At 37.7% G+C, this 24,176-nt stretch overlaps 1 protein-coding gene across 4 annotated transcripts in view; it reads left to right on the forward strand.

Moving 5' to 3' along the window:
- The window catches only part of PCCA (propionyl-CoA carboxylase subunit alpha), a 286,474-nt gene that overhangs the window by 93,768 nt on the left and 168,530 nt on the right, over window positions 1–24,176 (forward strand). For all 4 annotated transcript variants that reach the window (XM_084505549.1, XM_084505552.1, XM_084505550.1 and 1 more), the window contains 3 exons: window positions 3,248–3,350; window positions 9,312–9,406; window positions 17,048–17,198. In XM_084505549.1, the coding sequence (XP_084361675.1) occupies window positions 3,248–3,350; window positions 9,312–9,406; window positions 17,048–17,198 (349 nt within the window). The remainder of the gene's footprint in view (window positions 1–3,247; window positions 3,351–9,311; window positions 9,407–17,047; window positions 17,199–24,176) is intronic.

The following is a 24,176-nucleotide window of genomic DNA, read 5'->3' on the forward strand; positions in this document are numbered from 1 at the left end:
GCCTCCTAGAGCACATGTGGTCTGTACAGGAGAGGTATGGGCTGTGGAACTGTTCAGGTAAAGGGAAGGAGTGAGACTGGATGAGTGAAAAACAGTGGTTCCTAAAAACATTTTTTTAAACACAGGTTTTTATGCCAGCTGCATGTATAAACATTTATGTAAAATACTGTGATTAGATCAATTTTATTTTAAATTTGGAGTTGAGCTGAAGCAATGGATTATTGTTTTTTGTTTAAACTCAGAGAATATTTGAATATTTTTGGTTGCTTAGCTTGCCAGTCATATTTTTAGAAATATTCAGTTGTACTAATGATTATAAAACATCTGTTTTTAACTATGTCCTTTCTAATTCTAGCCTCAACAAGAGAAGACTATTTTCTTTTACTGCTTCCTGATATTGCAAACTGAAATATTACATAATGATGGCAGTCTTTTATTAGTGTCTGTCTGCCTCCAAAAAAGTGGTTGTTTTAATTAAAGCAGTGATGCTGATCTTGGAGCTGGAGGCAAAAAGTTGGCATGGACTATCCCACTTCAGAAAACCACAAGAAAGCATGTGGCAAGATCAATAAATGCTTTTGTATGGCTTATACTTCAGTGTGAATAAATGTACTGTAGGATGAGAGGAAAACCTTTAAAGACATCCTGTTCTTCCCCTTATAGAATCATTTATGTTTGAAAGGACCTGGAGAAATTATCTCATCGAGCTTCTTGCTAAGAACTGGGTCAGCACTGAATTTGAAGTAGATTGCTTAGAGATTTGTCTAGTTGGGTCTTGCAGACTTCCAAGGCGTGAGTTTTCACAGCCTCTCCAAAGAGCCTGCCATGTTGATTGGTTCTTTGCAGCCGTTTTTCCATTATATCCAGTTGGAAACTCCCCCTTTCAGTTCATGATCACTGTCTCTTTTCTCCTGTGTACCTCAATAAAGAGCACAGCTTCTTTGTCTTGATAAATTCCTCTTTAACTACTGGGAGGCTGCTGTTAGGTTCCCCCGAAGCCCTGTTGTTGTCATCCAGGTCAAAACATGCCTCATCCAGTGAGCCTGTCCTAGTGTGCTCCAACCATTGTACTGGCTCTCCATTGACCTCAACTCAGCATATTGAAATTATTTTAGTACTAAGAGCTCCAAAACTGGATGCAGTACTTCAAATGTGACATGTGCTGAATAAAAGGGAGTAATTAGAGAATAGTTTGCTCTACTGGCTATGTGATGGGGGATTAGTCTGTGCAGGGCCCTGCATTTTGTTTTTGTGGAACTTCTAAACATACCTGTAACCTCACTCCTATAAGCCTGTCTAGATCTCTCTGAAATGCAGCCTTGCCCTTGAGTATGTTGATGCCCTCAGTTTAGTATTCTCCATGCATTGGTGGTGGTGCATCCCAGGTCAAACTGGTTCCAAAGTAAATTCTTGGGAAAATTCCCTTGTATTGGATTCCAAGTAGATATGAGCCCACTAACTTTGAGCCTAAGGATCTAGCCAGTTTTTCACCTTAGTTGTGCACATATGTAGACCGTAATGTCCTGCCTTGGAAGCAATGGTACTGTGACAGATCACCAAGGCCTGGCTAAAACTGAAGCAGATACCCACTGTTCTCCTGTAATTAGTAGATATAGTCATAAAAGATGGTAAATCCAATCAGTTCTGGATCCCTTTCTTTTGTCTTTTAGTAAAGCTTGCAAAATGACTTTTCCAAGGAATTAAAGTAAGGTGGACTGGATAGTAGTTCTGATTCTTTCACGCTCTTCTCAAAGATGGGTGCAGTGTTTGTCTTTCTCCAGGCATCTGGGTTCTCTCCTGATCTTCAAAGCCTTTCGGAGTTGACAGAGCAGCCTCCCAGTGACATATGCTACCTATCTTACGTTTGGTCTTATGGTCTTGTATGGGTCAGTTTCTCAAGAGATTCTTGATTCCATCCTCTTCCATTTCATTACCAGTAATTTTTCTTCTTGAGTCCATTTGTGTTGAAGCTGTCCCCAACATCCATCAGAAATGTCTATTTGCTTGTGGTCTTCTGTGTTGCTCTTCCAGCACATGTCAGGGAAGTTAATTTCCTATAAATAAAATCATAATAACAGAAAGTGTATTGGAGACTTTGTTGTGTGAAGGCTTTGTCCACTTTCTTAGCTTGAGCACAAACTTGCACTGCAGAATTCTTCTTACTGGCCATCTCCTTGATCCAAATGATCCAAACCCTCTAGCTCTCATCCTCTTCCCTTCCATTTCCTAAGAGATCGCTGTATTTGATCTGCCCTTTCACAAAAAGGGCAACCCTATTCTTTTGCCCCTCCTGAAGATTGGATGGCTGTTCATTGCAACAGGACAGGTGTATGACCTGTTTCACATGGTTATTTTAAGTATGTCCCAAGTTCCCTTCCACTTCCATTCTGGGGCTTGTGTGGCCAGGAGAGTTTTGGACTTGATCATAGATGTCATTCCTTGTCACATGTGTCATATGCCACTTAAAGAACCTGTAGAAAAGTTCTGTGGAGCCTTTAGTTACCTGTATTACGATACATTTCACCCCACTGAAAACTGCACAGTAAGTTGTTTGCAAGCAGTTATGTACCGTAGGAATAATCTTTCTGCCAGGAAAAATAAAGTAAATGAATATAATATCTTATAATCTTTGTTTGAGTAATTATGTATGTAAAAGAAAAGAAAACAGAGGGAAGTATTTGGAATGTGTGCAGTATAAAACAATTCTACTTTAACATGAGGAAAAAGTAGTAGTACAGCTACATGTTCTATGAATTGAATTATTGCATCTTCAAGTTATGTGTTCAGTCGCTGAATTTGCAAAATATGCAATACTGGATCTGCAGTTTTTTCATCCAGTTGAACTACAGCTAACGCCTGGCATTCATTCTTTAGTGTTAAGAGGGCTGTATACGTTAAAGAGTGGTGAGCTTCACTTTTACTTCTATATAACGTGTTTATTTTTGTTTACACTCGATTACTGTGTTGCTTCCAAAGAAGAAAATGACAGCAAAGTTATACGAATAATTTTTGTAAATGTTCAGACTTTTTAAACAATTTGAAATCCTTTGCACTTGTTTTCTATGTAATTGAAGAAAATCAAGACATTTTCAAAAAAAATCAAATGCAAATGATAAAACTTGTTTTTTGGATGTGTGTTGTTTGAAAACTGAAAGATAACTTTAATGAATAAATGTTTCTTCTCCTTGTATGATTCAGAATTTATCTTTCAAAATAAAGATTGTTCTTTTTGTTTTGGTTATTTAAGGGAAGGTTTCAGGTTTTCGTCTCAAGAAGCTGCTTCAAGTTTTGGTGATGATCGCTTACTGATAGAAAAGTTCATTGATAACCCTCGCCACATAGAAATCCAGGTTTGTACTCTTATTATTACTTAGTTAAAAAGGTTCAAACTGCTAAACCAATCAAAGTTCACGAAGTGGACGTTACAAGCAAGAAGGAAGACGGTGTGGCTGTGTAGAGTGCCTATGTATTGCATTCCAGGTTACTCCTTTAGCAGAGCTCTCTAGGGTACCATCACATCTGTTATGATAAAAACCTTGAGTATAGTATTTCCTTAGATTCCTTAAGCTTGGTATGTATAAACAGGTGAACAAAACATCTCAAAACATAATTGTTGCTCTTCTCTGAGGATGGGATAAGATGCCTTTCTGTTTATGACTCTGTCTTAAAAATCGTCCTACTCCAACTTTCCTTCTACGTTTTAACTATAAGTAAGATAGTGTTGGGAAGCTCTTTGGAATAGAGGGTCCTGAACCATCATCAAAACTGAGCTGTTCATTTTTACCTTGATGTACGTAAAGATGTAGTCTCATTGTTCACTGTATGAAAATAGGTGAGACTTTTGGGTAGCTGTGTAGCAAAATACTTACTTCGATCTTTGGGCTTGTTCTGCTCAAGTGAACTGACATAGAACTGTTCTAGTGAGTACAGTCAGTATCACAGGCAAGTTTTACTGAGTCCTTTTATAAGAGTCTCTACCAAACTTAAAATTTTAAGTTAAAACTTGTATCTCAGTTATAGAACAGCATCAAATTAAAAATATTACAGAAATATATCAGTTTTTCTAATGTGATTTTTCTGTTTTCCAAAAGGATTTCCTTTAGGCCTTCAACTAAGGCTAAGAAAATCACAATCCTTTATTTATTTCTCACAAATGATTAAAGCCAGAACTTCCGTGTCCTAAAACGATAGTAAAATATTCACGTTTAGAACTGCAATTTTAAAATAATAGTCTTTGTGCTAAGAGAGAGATGATTAGTTTAATACTAATGATATCAAATATTTGTCATGGAATCAGGTCAAACAACTGCAATATAAGTAGACTTTTCGAAGCATACAGATTAGGAACAAGTAATTCAATTTTTCTAATTAAACCATTTAAAAAATTGCAGTGATCTGTAGATTTTTTTTTTTTTTTTTTAATTTAGAGGTGATTTTCTTGAGCAGCCTTTTTTTTTTTCTTATGAAAGAGAAGTTCAGTGATTGCGTTGCATTTTATTTTAGAGAAGAGAAATGTGTTTATAAGTAACTAGCATATAGTTTAAGAGACTGTAGTGTCCTTCCACCCTTAGTCTAGTACTTGATGGGCTTGATTAAGTGTTAGGGAATATTGTTTCAAACACTAGGCTAAAAAAGGCCTATGTTCTTGTGTTTTCCTGTGTCTTGGACCATTGCTCAAACTGCATGGCTATCATGCACAGTGCAGCCTTCCTGTTTTTATTCTCTACCCTTTCTTTAGCAGGAAGACGATGAACCATACTCAATTAATTGAAAAAAAATGATTGTAGGCATCTGTCCTGAGGGCTGAAGATTGAACTCTGGATCCTGATTCCAGTGCTTGAGCACAGCAGAGGATGTAGGAGTTCAAGCGCTATTATGCTTAACATTTTTCTTGCAAGTTGTAGGTGGTTTTGTCTGTATTTTGGTTTTGTATCTGATGTCTAATGCTGTCTGTGAACTCAGCAGGATGTGTGTCCCATTTTGGGCATGGTTGTTCAAAATCAGATATATTCTCCCTACCTTCTGGATTATGAAAATTTTTATCTTTTATTGGATCTAGCATTGAGCCAGATCTGCTAATGCAAAACAAGACTTGTTTTTGTTGGACAGATTCTTTAACAAAATTGCAATCTTAAAATTTGGGATGTATTTGATCTTACGTAGGCAACTAAATTGTGTTTTTCAATAGGCTTAAAATAGTCTACCTTGACAAGAAATTCATAAGCAGTATTTCAGTTTCTGCAAAAGAAATTTTACTTATTCTTGTCCAAAACATAAACTTGAAGTTGTAGTTTATTTTTTTTTACAGTGAGACCTTCATTTTTTTTGACAGTAGCTCAATAACTTGATGAAACAACAAATTTGATAGTGTAGGATGATTTGTGGGAGAGAAATATTCACCATTTTTTTTACTCTGTTAGATACGTGCCCATTCAAACTTGATAGACTTCCTTTTTTTTTTTTTTTTTTTCCCTATTTTGATTTAGAACTTGTCTACGTGCAGGATAACTTACAGCATATGTGAAATGAAGAAACAATCTGTAAAAATGAAATTTAAACTTCAACCTATTCTCTTCTGAAGGCCAAGGGAAGACGTATAGTAAACATTTAGTTTCAGCACTAACCTTCATTGCAAAAGAGCTCAGATCACTAGACATTCCTATGCTTTCTTGATAGGACCGATAATTTTTGGATACCTGCATCTTTCTCTTTTTTTTTTTTTTTTTTTTTTTAAATACATGGCTCATTGTGCCTTAAGGCTCACTGTACCTTCATATTCTGTTTCTCTTGGTCCTTGCAGCCTTGGGTTAAAATTGCAGTATGCTATGTAAAACTCCAGTCAGGCTACCAGCTGCAGTGGAAGAAAAGTCTCTTCAGGAAGATTGAAAATACATTTGGAATTAATTTAGAGACTGAAATAAATTTGGCTTATATTTATTTTTGAGATCGGGCTACAAGGCACTGTTCAAAATGCAGTAGAACTGCAACAAGTATGTTAATGTGCTCTAAAGTTGTCTTGAATAAAAGTGTTTTAAAGTGTGTGCTTTGGCTTGGGATTCTTTTTGTTGTCTTAAAGTTAACCTTTTGTTCTAATCTAAGTTTAAGACACCTCTTAGGTCAGTGGAAAGAGGTATGTACTTCCTCAGAAACAGTCCCACTGCCCTAGAGAATTTGGGATGCTTCATTTTCTGAAAGTGCCCTTTTTTTCTGCATTGTTTAGAGAGAGCTTCAACACGTTCCTACAGACTCTCTGATGACTTAAGTTAGATAAGATTTGATTGTTCCATAATTTCATCAGCTGGGGCCACATTTTGCATTCTGTCTTGGTTCCTTTAGTTTTAAAAAGACTATTACCTTAAAATTAGCATCGTAATTAAGAACAACCAAATATTTTTTGCCTAGATTAAACAATATAGCTATGCCATTTATAATTAATGCCACATAAATTTTTATTATGAGTGTACAATAAGTGTTGTTTTCCTTACACAAACACTTTGATGGTACCTTGTAACAATATCATGGTGTATCATTTTAACTTCATGTTCTAATCAGCTTTAGGACATTGGCCTTGATTCATTTTCAAGCTACTAAATATACAAACAATTTGAGACCAGATGCCAAATATTTATTACGTTAGCAGTAACTTTTAAACAGAACTTTTTTTTAACATTCTCATATAGCTCCAAAGGATTGGTGCTTGAAATTGTTAAATAAGGGGTTTCCTGCGTCTAGCTATAAAACAATCACTTTGTAAAACATGAGAAAAGACTAAAACAATTAACAGGAAAAAAGAGTCCAAATAGACTTTATGCTTGAACTGATTTGAAGTCTTGTTCTCCTGAAATATCTGACATAAAGGATTTGAGTTTAAAGAGTACTTGTAATATCTAATTATTAATTGGCTAAATAGCAGACCTACAACTGGAAATTTAGCTGAATCATATAGAAGCAGTTGTGATAAATTATATTTAATTATTTTAGTGTATAGATGTGCATAACATATACTCGTGTTCTAATTGTCCCACAAAGCAGAATATTCTTGTTTAGGAATATTAAGATATTTAGCAAAATGCCTTAGCTGTGACCTGCATTTTTAGTGAGACATATACTTCACCTCAGAGATTGATTTAAGTGTTCTGTAAATGTCTTCTGAAATATAATTGATTTATGGAATAAGTATCTTTTGTTTCAGATAATATAAGCAATGAACCCAAAATGGAGTTAAAAGCCTAACTAACTAGTTGTTATGTATTAGTCTGTTCATAATTATATCTTCATAGTAAATAAACACATCTGTCTCTTTTTGGGCCATATTGCCTGTGAATGCAGTAATACAAATTTTTAAGATACATGTTACGGAAATCAAGAAGAATGCAAGAAAAGTCCTGGAAAAAAAATAAATAAAATAATAATAATAAAAAAAAACCTACAAGATGGCCTGAAAAATATTTTATTATTCCCTTTGGGGAGGGAGAGAAGAAACACAGAAACTTATTTTTGTTGAAATAATCCAGGATAATATTTTCTAGTTTGCCTGTTTTGTAAAGTGGTATTCTGTGGGAAGTTGTAGGCTTTGTAATGAAGCAGAACTGCTCACCGGGAATCGTCCTATTTACAGGACAGTGATTTTCCAGCCACGTACCCATACATGCACTGTTTTAATTATAATAATTAAAAAATTAATCTCCCAAATGAGTTTCTGTAGAACTCCATGGTGTTTAGTTCTGGATTGGGTGATTTAGGACTGACTGGAGTGGGAAGTTGCTTTAGATGCTGTTAGGTTTTCTTTCTCTTTGTGTAGGGGAGTCTGTTACAGAATCTAGCAGTACTGGAGTACTCTGATGCTGCCTGTTGCTAAACCTTCTGTGGGGCGGGGAAGAGAGTTTTGGGACAAGCTGTAGTTTTGGAAATCCCTTGGTGTCATTCTTGTAGAGCCCTTTTTAAAGGATCTTTCCTCTAGGAAGTTCCATAAACTTATGGGAGCTCAACTAAACTTGTGAGGAAAAGACAAGTCCGATCCCTCAGAGTGCAGAGCACTCTGGGTCTGATGCTGCACAGCGCACGAATCATCTTCATGAGATCAGCGCCTCATTTCCAGTTGCATCTACCCAGATTATTCACGCATCAGGAAACATTGGTGTCATAGATGCAGGAATTCATCTTGCTTAGTGCCGTGCTCTCTCTGTGGTGCTAAAAGGAATAATAAATAATACAGGGTCTTTGTCACAAATGTAAGCAGATACGGTTGAGTTCACACAGTTTGAGGACGATTGTCTCCATTTTTTTTTTATCTTGTCTGTTTTCAGTGTAGAACTGCACTGTTAAAGAATGAAGCATGAATATTGGCACGGGTTCCCGCAGATCAGAGCAGGAAGATAGATAGAAGAAAATGGATTAGAGGGAAAAATTTATAAGGAAGAAGGGAGCAGGTGTGGTCTGCAAGGAAAGAAATTGTTCCAAGAATAAGTACATAGGGTATAACATCACAAGATCGGAAGAAGTCTACTTGAATCCTCAAATCCAGTCTCCTGCTATTGCAAATAACTGTACTGTACAGAAGAATTCATAAAGTTTCTTTTCTTACTTTTCCTTACAGTTTGAACTTGCAGAATCAGTTCTGCTACACTGAACTTGTGTTTTTCCTAATGTGTAATTTAGGTAGTTGGATCTAGATATTTGTATGTTTAACTCTTTTGTGGTCTGAAGCTGCAGCCAAGAACTGTAGTTGACTCCTGAATTTTGAGAAAATCCTTGGAAATCCTACTACCTTAATTTCCATTACAAGTTTCTTCCTCGTTAAGCACAGGTTGCTCAGCCTACTAAGAAAAACCCTTTAGCTGTTGTTTCTGAAAGCTTTTGTCTGTAACTCATGAGCTAAATTTGACATGCCTGGAGATCTTACTTTCCTTTGTTGACAAGAAATAATGCTTAACAACACACTTCTTGGTATTTCATTATGCAGTACAATTTTAGAGGCTTGAAAATACTTTTTTTTTTTTTTTTTCTTGTTTCAGTCTTATGATTTCTTTTCCCTTCTGAACTTCTTGGGGGCTTCTCACAAGAAGTGAGTGCTCTTTTCCATATACAGACTGTAGAGAGGCATTAAAATAATTCTGTTTAGAACTTGAAGTAGCATTTAACTAATATTTCATATATAATTGATTTTCTATACTAGCATTTTTTCCCCAATTTTAATTTCTAGATTGGAAAAAAATAAAATTAGAGTAATTGAATACTATATAATAGCAGTATAACGTCAAAAGGTGATTTGTATGCATATGTTGGTTAATAGCAGCATGTCATTGTTTCAGGTGTTGGCAGATAAACATGGCAATGCCTTGTGGTTGAATGAAAGAGAGTGCTCTATTCAAAGAAGAAACCAGAAAGTTGTGGAGGAAGCACCAAGGTATGTATACTGCACTCCATACAGCTTCATAGTTACTGAAAACATTTTCAGAAAGCTCCTGATTTTATTATACAATTACAAGTCAATTTATTCTTTTTAAAAAATGCCAAGAAAATAAATGGTATGTTTTAGTATATTACAGTCATTTGAATGTAATGCATCTTTAATGTACTTTAGAGAGTGGTTTGACCTTGCTTCATTAAGTCATTCTGTAAGAAGAAAAATGGTTTATTAGAAATACTTTCTTTCATGATCTTGTATAAAATAGAAGTGGATCTTACCAATCAAATACGTGGAGTATATGACATGGCTTGCTTATTACATCTGAGATAGTTTTCTTTTACATTGCTATTCAACTTTTGGATTTAAGAGTCAAATAAAAAATGAAATATCTTTAGGAATGGTTAACTGGATGTTTGACTGTTATAGTAATTTTTAGATGGCCTGATAATGCAGTTTATTTCTATTTTGAATTGAATATTAAGTTCTAAATACTCTGCACCACTTCTAGTGCCTCTCATGGGAGTGAGCTATGGGTGTAGGTGTCCAGTAATGCTTAAACAGCTCCTGTTGCTTCCTGTAGTGCTTGTGGATTTCTCAGAAGCATTATGCCTAGGAATCAGACTGTGTTTTTGTTTGAGCAATGTGTAGGCTTCATGTCACAATGTCATACCTGTGTGTATATATGTATAACCAAGCACTTGAGAGGAGAGTCTTTTGCTGCCCCAGTACCTATAGGCTGCTGCCTGCCACTACTGCCTGCTCATACTCCATGCCTGTGGCGAATTAAAAGGAGTGATACGTCTTTCTGTCACCAGCCAACTGTGATTAGAGTGTTTCTTTCATCAGAAATATCAGCCTTTTAACTTACTTGGGCTTCTCTGTTGGAGTTGCCAGTAAGTTTTTTCATCCCTTCCTATAACTCTACAAAAGAGCGGGGGCAAGCCAATAGCTTCCAAAAGTTGGCCTGAAAATTCTTCTTTCTCATTGCTGCTGAATGTTTTAGACTTTGCCAGACCCTTATTGAAAGCCTTATCTGACTTATAGCTGCTTGCAGTTGTCTGCAGAATCCATTTATTTACAAACAGTTCCAAGTGCATTGCAGGTAAGCAAGGCAGTAACTTCTGTCAGACGCTGTAGAGACCCTAAAGCCTTCAGTTAAATGTTCCAAATAATGACACAACTTTTCTTGTACAACTGGGTGGAGGAAGTATGCTGTCCTCACTAGTTTGTTTATTTTTTTCCCCTCCTATTTTGTATGTTAGCTGCTATTAAGAACATGGAGCTAAGTTGAAGCCTTTTTTTTTTTTTTTTTTTTTTTTTTTTTTCCCTGCATGATGCTGAGGAGATGGGAATGTTGTGGGCTAAGATGTTTATTTTTATTTTGTATGATGTAGGGCTTTTGACTCTGGCCTCTTCTCAGACCTCTTTTGATTCTCTTCCTGCCTATGGTGCCTTTTTCTGAAGTGCCTAGCTGATTTTGACAGACAGATTGTTGGGGTCTGTTTAGCTTTGAAAATAATCTTTATGATTTTGCTAAACAAAGCTAAGTCTGCAGCTGTTGAACTTGCCCTAATGGGGTCATCTCATGTTCGAATCTGAGGTTTCCATAGGGAAGTTGTCTTGTTTTAAAAAACAAAATGACAACAAAATACTCATCTGTTGAGGAGAGAAAGCTCTTTAGTTTGCAACGTGATGAGCTTACTGTATTCAAGGGATTCATGGTGGGTCAATCCCTTGTTCTCAGATGGGAGACCAACAAGCCTTGCTCTTTCTCTTTTACCGTAGTCAGTTGTCCTACGTTGTTCTGGGAAGCATGGACAGTAAGAACATCACCGTTTTTTTAGTTAGTGCTGGTTGTAGGCTTCTCAGCACTTTTTGGGAGCTGGGCAAAACTTCTGGTGCCTTGCAACGGTTTTGTCTTAGCCTTTAGCCTCAAACATTTTGGGAAGAGGCTGTTGACTTATCATGTCACCACACAGGTTGAAATTTAAACAGATGAGCAACATTTAATTGTTGTTGTTCCTTAGTTCAGTTTTTGTTCCTGCTCTGCCCAAACTCTCTCTGTTCATTTTCAGAGAGAGATGCTACAAGGCAGTGTACTTTGGCAAGACAGAAAAAGACAACAGCCTAGCATTTTGTCTGGTAGAGCAATTAAGGGAGTCTTCACCATGTGGAGAAACAATGCTCATAAAGCTTATGAGAAAATCCACTGATCCCTTATAATCAATCTAAAATAAATTGATCAACAGAATGTAAATGTTCAAGAATCTTAGTTGACTTCCTGTTGTATAACTGGAGCTCAAAGGATCGTTCTTAACCTTCCCTTTGATTAGAGCAGGTGTCCTTTCTGTTTCAGGACCTGATAAGCTTTTTATCTTTTGCCTCACTGCTTGGGTGAAGGAATGCCCAGCTATTCAGAAGCACGTGGCTATTTGTTTCTTTGATGTCCAAAGTTAGATTTTAACAATTTTTTCTATTCTTGCGTTCAGATTGGCTATTCACTCAGCTATCATTCCTTGAATATGTCAATGGCTTTCCTCCAAAGTATCTTGAATGGCATTATGGAGAAGTGCCACGTGAAGGCCCTTCCACTCACTGTGATCATCCACCACTGTGCTTTGCTGTGGTAGTCAAAGAGATCAAACGTTTGATCCCCCATGGACTGCCATTTAAGTATCATATCTCAAAGTGCTTAACAGTGGGACACTGACACTTAGACACTGGGTGTAACCTTCTCTCTACATTTTCAGGACTTTACTGTTCAAGTAATGGTGGAGCAGCACCCTGCCATTGTGTTCTCTACAGTCGTGTTAAGATCTGCATTATAATTCATGAGCAAATTCTCAAAATTTGCTAGCTGCCTGCTTATTCTCCTTGGTTGTCTCTACTTCTCTTTGGAGATTTGAGGTGATGCCACATCCTTTGGTTTGAATCGTAGCAGACAAGACCTTCAGAATGAAGTTACTGTGACACGCTCTCAACTGTTTCCCAAAATTTCCCTGAGTTTTATCTCAGGCAGGAAATAATTTTCTTAGTATGTTTTTTTTTTTTTTTTCTTCCTAGCCATATACGTTCAGAGTTGTGGTTGACTTAGCTATCATAGACATTAATTTTGCACTGTCTTTTTAAATTGAAGGATGCTCTTTCAATTTCAGTTCAAAGGACAGAAATGTTTTTTTATTTTATTTTTTCTGCCTGTGACAGAAAGATCTAAGAGACAGATTTCAAAAGGGAGGTTATTTTACCAGTAAGTGACTGCACTGGAATGCAAGTAAAACAGTTAAACTCTTCTTGTGACCTTTTTGGCATGCACCATTGTTAGCTTCTCTGAGGAATGTTTCTGTCCCTGGAAGGTGCACAGACAGCAACTTCTTTCACTTTATGTAAGCACTAAGCTTTCTCCATGAAGCCAAGTTACTTCAGGATCATATTCCAGATTAACTGCCAAGGTGCTATGTGAAGTCACCAACAAGTCGAATGAGTGTACATAGACAAGAACTTAGTGAAAAAGTATGTCATTGCTCTATACTGTATATACAAGTTCTCCTTAGAGTTGTGCTCCATACATGTGTGCCAGAACCACATTTCCTGTCACTCTGTCCAGAAAGCCTTGAAGGATTCTGGGCCAAGGGAAGCTGTGAGCCTGTTCTGTTTGTGTCTCTGTACGTGATTCATAGGCTAGCACAATTTAGATGTGGGGGTAAAGCTGTTTTTCAAACATGCCTGTAGTGTGGTAGTATGCACAGATATCTCAAGGAATGGTTACTGTAGATAAGTAATTAGTTGGACATGCTGCTTGTTTAAAGTATTTCCTAAGAGCAGGTAAGCTGACCTTGAAATATAGAAAATGCAGATACTGTTATCTCCCAGCATAGTCATATCTTCAGAAGAAGTGTAAAGCGAATTTTCATTGTTTGTATTGGGTGTATTTTTTTTGTCTAAGCTGAGCAGTAAATTTCCACCAACAATGCAATTGTACTTTTCAAAATACTTGGCTTTATCTGAGTGAAGGTGATGAAGGTATTTTGGGAAACATTATCTGGTGAACTAGAGGTGGAGAGGTAGCATTTTGTCCATGTGGTCACCTCTCTGGATGTAGAAACAATAGAACAAAACAACTGGATTGTCTTTGATCAACTTTACAATCACTTGAAGAAGGTCTTGTGAGTGAAATGTCAGGTCTGATCTTATTTGTTCTTTTTGGTGCTTTTATCCTGTGAATCCTTTTTATTTTGCAGCCTTCATGCTGCCATTGGAGCTATTTGGTTGGAAGAATAACAGTATATGTGTGAGGAAAAGAGTTGAAGTCAGGTTGAAAATGCTTCTTTTTCAAGGGATGTCTAATTAGACTGGAGAAAGTTTATTTCATTTGTATAAGGTGAGTGGTTAAAGAATGGAGAAACAATGTATACGAAAGGTAAAGCAGCAGAGGGGAATAGGAAAACTTCAGTTAATTAACCTACCTGATTGCAGGGATATTCCAGTCATTTTAGAGCATAAAGCTTAACCACATGGCAGAGATCAAGTTTAGCAGTGTGACAGCTCTCTATTCCATTCTTTGGCTACAGCAGGAGGTGAACAGAGAGATCTCAGACATACATTTAACAAACATAGGGAGACACCACTGTAATAAAAGGGAGTAACTGTCTTTCATCCATATGAGAAGTAATAATGGTTATTCTAGAAATAGAATATGAAGGCAATATTGAAAAGGTTCTGTTCTTCATAAGCCACTCATTGACCTTTCATGATCAAAACCCTGAATTGAATTATAAGTTAATGTCTTTGTGTAATGTTATCTCCTTATTGAATCAAAATAAGAAATATTATGAAACTCTTTTATGTTACCAGCACCTATTTTTGATAGGTATGACGGTTTTGCCCTTTTTTTCCCCTTCTGATCTAGCGTAGGATCTGCTGATAGCATTCCTGTGATCTGTCTTGACTTCCTTTTCCTGTTGACCCAGTTGTTGCCAAGTAGGAATTTTTTTTCTAAAATTATGAAACTGCCTGTCTTACTGTCCAACTAAATCCATCCCTGTGACACTGGCTGAACTTAGGGTGCGAAGTAGCACTTTTCCCATGAAGGAAAGTTTTCCATTGTCTTATCAATTTACCTAGGTATCTCCTTGCTTTTTGCGTCACGTCAGACACAGTTTGTTGTGGCAGAAGTCTCTATCTCTTCTGTGACTTTCCAGTCTTAGTGAAAAACCTCAGAGGATGTACTAAAAGACAAGTACCCAGCAACAGCTTCTGTTTGAGTGCAGTCCTGGGCCCCAGGTAGAGTTTTGTGGACATTGATGGAGCTGCTTCAGATACGTGGAGGCTTCCAATTGGTCCTTTCCAAAATTGGGACCCACTTTTGAAGACACCTCAATCATAGAATATCCAAATTGGAAGGGACCTACAAGGATTGTTGAGTCCAACTTCTGGGTCCCCAAAGGACCACCCTGGAAAAAAAACCTCAGACCCTATGTCTGAGAGCATTGTCCATATGCTTCTTCAACTCCAGCAGGCTCAGTGTTGTGACCACTGCCCTGGGGAGCTTGTTCCAGTGACTGACCACCGTCTGGGTGGAGAAACCTTTTCCTGATACCCAGTCTGAACCTCTTGTGTTGCTGCTTCAAGCTGTTCCCTTGGGTCCTATTGCTGGTCACCAGAGAGCAGAGATCAGTGCCTGCTTCTCTGCTCCCCCTTGTGAGGAAGTTGTAGACCGCGATGAGTTCTGCCCTCAGTCTCCTGACTTCTGTCTTCTCCAGGAACAATCCAAGTGACTTCAGCTGCTCCTCATACATCTTCCTCTATAGACTCTTTACCATCTTTGTAGCCTTCCTTTGGACACTCTCTAATTGTTTCATGTCTTTCTTTATATTGTGGCACACAAAACTGCACATAGTACTCAAGGTGAGGATGCACCAGCACAGAGTAGAGTGGGACAATTCCTTCCCTCAACCAGATAGCAATGCTGTTCTTGGTGGACCCCAGGGTACAGTTGGCCCTCCAGGCTGCCGAGTCACACTGCTGGCTTGTGTTCAGCTTGCTGTTGATTAAAACTCCAGATCCTTCTCTGCAGGGCTGATCATCCCCCACCCTGTACCTATAATCAGTGTTGCCTCTTCCTAGGTGCAGAATTCAGTACTTGCTCTTGTTAAACTTCATATTGCTGGTGATTGCCCAGCTCTCCGACCTGTCTACATCTCTCTGCAAAGCCACACCACCCTTGACGAAGTCAACAGCTCCACACAATTTGGTACCATCCACAAACTTTCTCAAAAAATTTTCAAGTCCTACATCCAAACCATTTATGAAAATGTTGAAGAGGCTTGGTCCTAAAATGGAGCCCTGGGGAACCTCACTAGTGACAGGTTGCCAGCTTGATGTAATGCCATTTACAAGAACCCAAATATATAACAATTTGGTATGAGCAATACATAACATTTGGTATTGTGGCCTTTTCATTTTAAACAGTAACTTAGAATAAACAGTAACTTAGAGGTAAGGTAGAAGTGACTTCCCATTCCTTTACAAAAGTGTTTTCTAGATGAGAGCTGAGTTACATGCCCAATGTAAATCACCACAGAAATATGATAGGCATATTGATAAGTTCCTATAAAATGAACTGCTACATTCTGTCTCTTGTTGAAGGTCAGTGCATCGGAGTGAAGGGCAGCCAGTTCCAGAGCTTTGATGGAAAGCCACAGAAATTTCTGTAGCTGTAAATTTACAAACTGTGCAGGTTCATCTAAATCCAAATTTGCAGTATAGAGGAGAGGAATGAGCAGAGTGTGTATCCTCCTAAGTCTTTCAATGCATTTGACCAGTGAAAGTGGTGTATTGAGCTCCTAGAGAAGGGTTGCAATTTGGACAGTATTCCCAGGTGATCCCCAGGATGGTAGCAGAGCTGGTCTTTGCGTGCCTGTGGGTGGTGTCCATACTTTGTGGAAAGGAATGAATTGCAATTAACAGATGTGGATAACTAGTCTTCAGTTTACAGGTAAACCTGAGAGAGGAGATACAGCATGAGGAGGTTTGTCCTGGCATCAGTGATTGGGTTTTTGCTAACGTAACGAATACATAATTTTTCTTTGCTGCAATTTTGCTATCAGTGGAAGCTCAAATAAATACTTCATGAACTTCCAGAATTTATCAATTACAAAGAATATCACTAAAACAGACATGCTGTTTTAATTTTGAGTCAGAAAACAAATTTTCCTTAGACCTCTTGACATGTATTTTGGCAGTAATGTTTCTATTGGATGGTATCTTTTCTTAACAGCTTCATTGTGGCTCTTTATTTTTTAGTTACTATTTTTTGAAAATAGGTATGCCTTCTAAAATGTCGTGGATTTGTATGTATTTATTTTCATTTAACTTGAATTTTTATAGATTTTAGTATTCTAAAAAAGTTCTGTTATGTTTTAGAGAATACTGTTATTCATCATGAATTTCTTGTACTTTAGTGGTAACTGTGAAGTATGCAGTGTATCTATTTACGTGCAATATAAAGGTAACTTTTGACTGTTTTGACATGTTATCATAACTTAAATAATGATACTGTCTTCTGGTGGTAGTTTAAGCAGAAAAATAAATAATACATTTTTTTTTTAATTGAAGAAAGGCATTGTTTCTGTATTGTAGCACTTTTCTAGACCCTGAAACTCGAAGAGCAATGGGAGAACAAGCAGTAGCTCTTGCCAAAGCAGTAAAATATTCCTCTGCTGGAACAGTAGAATTCCTTGTGGACTCCAGTAAGAATTTCTACTTCTTGGAAATGAATACTAGACTTCAGGTAAGAAAAACAGCTCTTCAGATTCAGAAAAAGTGTTATTTAAAAAAACAGAACATAACCTCCTTCCATACTTAGGGGTCTGCTCCTGCAAAGACTTGCACATAACTAACTTGACGGATGTGAGCACTTCCAACTGAACTTAAAAGATCTACTCACTTAAGTAAGCCTGTGTATACAAGACTTTGCAGCCCTGAGCCCTTGTAGAGCACTCAAGTAAGCATTCAGAGGTTTTTTTACTCTTTGTTACACTTGACCTAAAGACCTTTCAAGAGGTCACTGTTAAGTGCCACTGTGAGCACACAGTAAGTGACTAGCCACTGTGCTCTGATGCTTTTCCCCACTGGTTCCCCACTCAAGTTTCTTTTCTATTTTTTATACTTTTATGATTGCTTGCTGGGTATCTCTAGGACTGTGATTAAAACTGTGTGTGTATATCAGAAATAAAAACACTGGCAATGTGCATGTGATTGAAATGGTGAATGGAATGTAACTTTGTAAAAAGAGTGCTGATGTGGTGTAGGACTTTTGTACCAGCTCATGGAATCAGTAGTAGATGTGAATCCCACATGGGTGGGCAGACAGTTTCTTGGACTCCTCTCTCCCTGATTTGACTGTAGTAATGCATTTCTGGTCATGATCTAAGAAAGTAGGCAAACAACTTGGAAGTCTGGATGTCACTCTCCGAAACAGCAAGAAAGTCCAATTTGCAAGCAAGTGAACACTGTCTTTATCTTCCTTTTCTCACTTTGTCAAATTATGCCAGGCGTACTGAAATTTAGAATCAAGCAATAGAGTAATTAGCTTATTTTTCTTTCTTAGCTACATTTCATTAGGGCTGTGTCCTGTCTGCTGCTTGTACCTGTGGGCAATAATAGAGAGAGCGCAGAGAGATGCTTGTGATTCTGACATCTTTGGATGACTTTGTAAAATGGCTGGGCAAACTTATATTTGGGTAAATAAACAAGAGGGGATTGGGGCCCCAAGGAGTACGGGTTTTAAAAACAGCCTGTTGTAGAGAGGGAAGACTGCTGGTAAAATTTGCCTTGCCTTGCAGTGCAGCAGTGTTTTCAGAATTACTCATGACAGTTGTATTTTACTTACACTGTGGTGGTTTTACTCAGCTGGGCAGCTGAACTCCACCACAACCTCTGTCTTACTCACACACTTCAAAGGGAAAGGAGGAGAAAATGCAATGAAAAAGGCTCAAGGGTTGAGATAAGGGTGGGGAGATTGCTTAATTATCATCATGGGCACAACAGACTCAACATAGGGAGATTAGTAAAATCCATACCCTTGCTATGTAAACCCAATATAGTACTTTTGCTAGCAGTTTATTTGCCTGATTGTTAATTGCTTTGTATAGCTCATTAAAACATTATGAAAAATTTATCATAACACATTTTTTATGCTTTTCCCAAACTTGTAGCTTTTGAGAGAACAATTTTCAAAGGCTCTCCACACTCTTGTGTACATAGAAGAAAATATTTGATTTTCTGTTTAACCCACCTGGAGTCCCAAACCATTTCCTTGCTATAATACATCATTGGCCATCAATTCCTAAATGGAAACAGTGGTGAAAGATCCTTGAAGTTGATTTGATTTTCAATTTTTTTTTTTTTAAAGACGTTATCTTAGCTGTTTTGTGTTGTCTCTCCCCCGCCTGCCTTAATGCATGGTGGTAAGAATGTTCCAAGTCCCAAGCTTCAAACTTGCTTAATTGTAGAGGTCTCCACATACACAGTAAGAAAGCTTTCAGAATTCCATCTTTCAGGACTTTAAAGACTCCTTTTGCTATATAGCCTAAGCACTTTGACAATCCCCTATAATAGCAGACTCATTCTTCCCAACTCTTAAAGAAATTTACTAATCTTAAATTACAGTACTTGTGTAGATATTCTTTAATTCTTCTATCCTGACTGTGTATTGTCTCTAATTAGCATTTCAGCTTGAGGCTGCAGAGCAGTAATTTTCTCTGATTCTTCCCCAGGCTTACCCAATTGATCTGTCACTTCTCCCAGGTCTCAAGCTTTACTTTCTGTGCAGCTAACAGTTATGCAACTAACATCTTGTTGCTCCCTTCTATTAAGAGCCAAACTTAGAAACTCTAATGAAGCTGGTTGTCCAGATTTAACTTCATAACCAGGAGTGTCTGCAGATGTCCCTGTATTGCTTTATCTTTCTCCTTTTCCATCCCTGAGATGTGAACAATGACTAACAGGCTTACTTGCCATGTTTCAGCTAAGTACTCAACAGTTGGAAGAACTTCTTAAATGATAGACATCTTATGTATATATGATGCTCCTAAGGTCTTTGTCGGTGTGCATTACAGACACAGCTGCCTGTCAGCATCATCAGAATGTGTCTACTGTAAATTATGCAAATTTCTATGTCTGTTTTCATGTTTGTGTAATCTCTAATCAGATCACTGAAATCTTTACTTCAGATACAGACTTCAGAATAAGATGGCACAAAGCTAACTAAACCAACTCCAACACTTTGCACAGCTTGCTGATTTCTCCCCTCCCTCCCTCCCTTTGGTACACGTCAGGGGTTTTCCAGTGTTTTATGTAAGTTACTTTGCAGTAATTAAGAATTATATTACTACCTTTTTGGGGAACTCTTTGGGAATATACCTTTTCTGCCAAATAGTTCTGCAAAAAAGTATAAATAACACCTTATAGAAAGTTTGTATTTTTTTGTATTAAATGTTGCTGCACTACAGTATGAGCCTGGAAAGCAAAACAAGTTGGTGAATCAGCTCCGTTGTCTGTTGTAAGCTACATAAATCTGTTACAGATGTTTTAATCCTTCCAAGTGATTCAGCTAGAATGATTTATTCTCTGCTGTTGGCATTGTACTTCTTGTTATCTGCTTTTCTGACATCTTTCAGAGGCTAGCTGATAAAGCGCAAGATTGGATAATTGGATAGCAAAACTCGTTATTTGTTTTTTACAAGAAAATGTAGAAATGTCTGCCCTACCAGCTACAAGAGAACTTCCTGTATGTTGTCATTTAGTGCACTTTTGGAGTGGTTTTCAGGCAGCTACCACTGTTAAACTGCTGAGGCAGACCAGATGTTGAATATCTGATTCTTTGTAGCTGCTCATGCTGTGGTGTGCTTTGTGTTACCTAGTTGTCATCAGTCTAATAAAAGGCGGTCATAATCCAAAGTAGCCAAACAAGAGCTTTGAAATAAATAAAAAGTTGCTGACCCCTTAGCCTTGATGGTCTTTCTAACTACCACATTGTGTCAAAATCTCCTTCTCAAACTCCCATCAGAAACACTCACTTTCACCAGAAAAGTTTAGTTTTTCCAATGAAAAATGGAATAGAAATGTTCCTTCTCTACTTTATATGAAGAGAGTATGCAGTCCGTAAATAAAGAATATCTGTTAAGATCTGGGTGTGCAGTGTGGCTAAACTTCTTAAATGTGAATCGATTGGTGACAGCAAAGGAAAAGCATCAAATATTCTGGAAATGATTGTAGTACCTTGAAATGAGAAGCATCTCTCATTGGCTTGAGGAAAAACTGAGAAAAGTGTGATGACTGATGTAAAGAGAACAGTTATCCTAAATACGGTTTGTACGTCTATTTCTCAGATCTGCTCCCAACCTTCTGCCTCCCTCACGTGTTGTGTGATTTAAATAACAAGTGAGCACTCCCTTCCTCCTCAAAATGTAATCAAACTTGCTTAATCTGATTGAAAAGATCGATTGTATAGACTGTATACAGTCTATAAAATTCACAGTAGCGGAGTGGAGAAATATGGCAGTGTGTTTTCTCCTCATGTGATAGTTTTAACATTTCTGTCATAACTTTTTAGAGAATAAAAGCTGCTTTTGTAGAATATTAAAGTGTTTGCAAGAGGTTTATTAAAAGCAAATGAATGTGTCTGTGTTCTTATTTTACAGTTAATCGTAGTAAGAGTGTTTAACTATTTTATGTAAATGTTTCATGGTCTTTAAAGTAGCTTGATTCCAAGGCATAAGGTAAATAAGCTTCCATATACCCATACATTATTACCATATTAATTTTGATTTTGTTGATTTCTGTTAATCACTTCTGGTGTTTTCATAGTTCTGGTGTTTTCATCAGACTTCAGTGACACCTTTAAGTGTTATATTCTAGAGCTTTGTCTTTGTACAAAGCTGGCAGTGCCTCTTTTAAAGAAGAGGAAGGATTTTTGAATGCAACAGTTCTGTCCCTCTCTGCCTTCCTCTTCTGTTTATCCATTCATGAAAGTATAAAAAGCATTGTTGGAAAATATCTAGAGATATGTAGAAATCCTCTTGGTGGTTGTTTGGATCCCCAGCGATCTTAACTCTTGTTTCTATCAGGCTCCTCATGGTATCTGTATTCTGTTGCACATCATTAGGCAGCACCTGCTACATGTTTGCTCGGTGAAGGAGAGAAGTGCTGGAAAATATCACAGCTGCACTGTATAAACAGAAGCAGCAAAATACAGATAGCAAAGCGATGAGCTCAGTCTGGATTGCCAGATAAAACCACGGAGAGGTGGTGGCTTTGGTATCCATAGCAGACCCATGGGATGGTGAGAGACGGTTTTGTTGTCCTCGCCTGCGTAACTGTCTGGAGGATGAATTGTGATAGGTGGGAAGGAGGGATGGGAGCAGTGAAAGGGGCTGTCAGTAGTTAGAGGAGTAGGTTTCTACAAAGTCTGAATGGGGGGATTTCAAAGCAAAGTCTCAAGTGACTGTTTCTGCCATTTGCTCAGACTCTTCATATTTCTTAATACTGGAATCTTGTTTTACTGTGACACTTTGCTTCAGTCATTTTAAATAGGCTAACGAACAATGTCAGATGGTAAAGACTTTCAATTGCTACTAACCTGGGCTGAATTTGAACTCCTGACCTAAAGGTGAAAGGTCTCTTATCCCATTACCAATCCCCTAAGCCCACCAGAATCCATTCTGCACACAGTTTATACCAGCTGTTCATGGCCATTTTTAGAACCGAAAGAAAAGGTGATTTTGCTGCCAAACAACACTTCTTCACACAAGAGGGTCAGCCGACAACAGTTAACCAGATTTTTGCCACATTCTTGCCTCCTAATGCAACTTCCATTATGTAGCTACTGGTTGTCTGCTTTTCAGGCTTTCCAAAAGAACTACAGAAAAGCATTGCTAATTGTTGTTGACAGAAGAGAACGACATTGTTTGTGTAAGTCATTGAATCTGAAAGATGCCATTAACAGTGCTGCCAGGGCACAGAGCGATATCTTAGAGACAACACTACCATGTAACTATCAGAATACTATTTAAAAAGTAGAGAAAAAGGAGGCTCTGCACCATTTTTTTTTTTTTTTTATAAGTAGAAGGACAAAAGATCACTCTTCAAACGGTACATTAGTTTCTTTCCTTTGCTGAATTTCTTGCAAAGAAAATGCAAGAATGGCTGCAGTGTGACAGGACCCATCTTGAATTAAGTACTCTGAGAAGCCTTTAATGCTACAGCTAAATATTGTCAAAGCAGACGTAGCATCTCTAAAAAAGTGTAAGCAGGTTCTGTTGGATGCAAGTTTCTCTACTTTCTTAGGTGGAGCATGAGTGAAAAGGAAATTGTGTAGAGTTAGTGAGTTGCAAGATTTTTTTTGAAGTGCAGAAGCTAATTGAGAAAGTAATGTTGAAATTGCAAGCTAAATAGACTGTTGATATTATGTGTATGTTGTTTAAAACACAGAAAAGACAGATTCAGTAATTGCAGGCTACATAAGTTGTCTTACCTGTGTCTGTCCAGTGCAGTAAAGAAAGAAATCCTTGCAAAACAAAATTTGACAGAACTGAATCTATTATTATTGGAAGATAATTTCCTATGAAGAAGTGGATTGATTTTTTTCAAAGTCTAATATACACTGCCATAAAAAATTAGTTGGTACCAAATGGCTGTGCATTAGTTTTTATTTCTGCAACAAAACTCAAACAGAAGAAGTCTGCCTCAGCATCTCAGTTGATGGAAATTTTTGTAGTTCTGGTTGTATTCATTTCTTTGATCGTAGTAATAAATCCAAATGTAAACAGCAACTAGTATTATATACTGTGTCTACAGAAGATGACAACATAAGAGGTTTCCCGTTAGGCATTTCTGTGTGCTTTCCATTCAGTCTTTACATCAGCCCAAACATTCTCTGCTCTCCAGCAACTTCTCTTAAAAGATTTTTTTTCTATACATATCCCTAAACCCTGTGTACTCTTGTGGACTTCTGCAGAGGAACTATTCTGCAGAAAGATGATGTGACCCCAGAGTGCTCCTGCTCATAGCAGTCAGAAAGCTGGCACGCCTGAATAGCAGAACATGTGTGCACCTCTGTTGCTGTTCACTTTTCCAAAACAGAAAACAGGCTCAATGAACTAGCAGGAGCTGAAGAGCATCTGTAAGTTGCTGAGTTTGGGTCAATTGATACGGGGCTTGGAGTAGAAGAAAAGCCCATGGGATTCCAGGTGAATCATGTTTCCTGGAAACTGTGGTGAATGTTGAAAGTTAGCTTTTAGATTATTTATTTGAATGTAAAGGAGCATATGACACCAACAAGAGATTTAAAACAGTAGGAATGGCACAGACTGTAGTTTTGGGTGTACTGAAATTTAGATTTTCTTGGCCTCTGTGGTCTGTTTGAACACTCCAGCTGACGTGCGAGTAAGCTGATGCCCAATGCATACAGGAGCAAGAGTGCAATCTGTGAAAATAACAGTAAGTGCTTGCTATTAGACCTGAGTACCTTGCTGGCCATGAGAAAAACTGTTCTCAAAATACTCCACTGGATATGGGGGTGGGGGGTGGGGGAGGCAGCCACTCCTAATTTACTTCTTAGCTCAAACTGTTTGTAAAAATTGCATCACTGTTTTGGTAGCTGTGGATGAGCCTCCCAGTATGGGAAAGCTTTGACTGTAGGCCATCACAGAATGAGACACAAATTAGCAGTTCTTCTGGGAACTGATGCTAATTGGACTGTTATGTT

Source organism: Aythya ferina (genome assembly GCF_964211825.1).
Source record: "Aythya ferina genome assembly, chromosome: 1".
Lineage (NCBI taxonomy): Eukaryota > Metazoa > Chordata > Aves > Anseriformes > Anatidae > Aythya > Aythya ferina.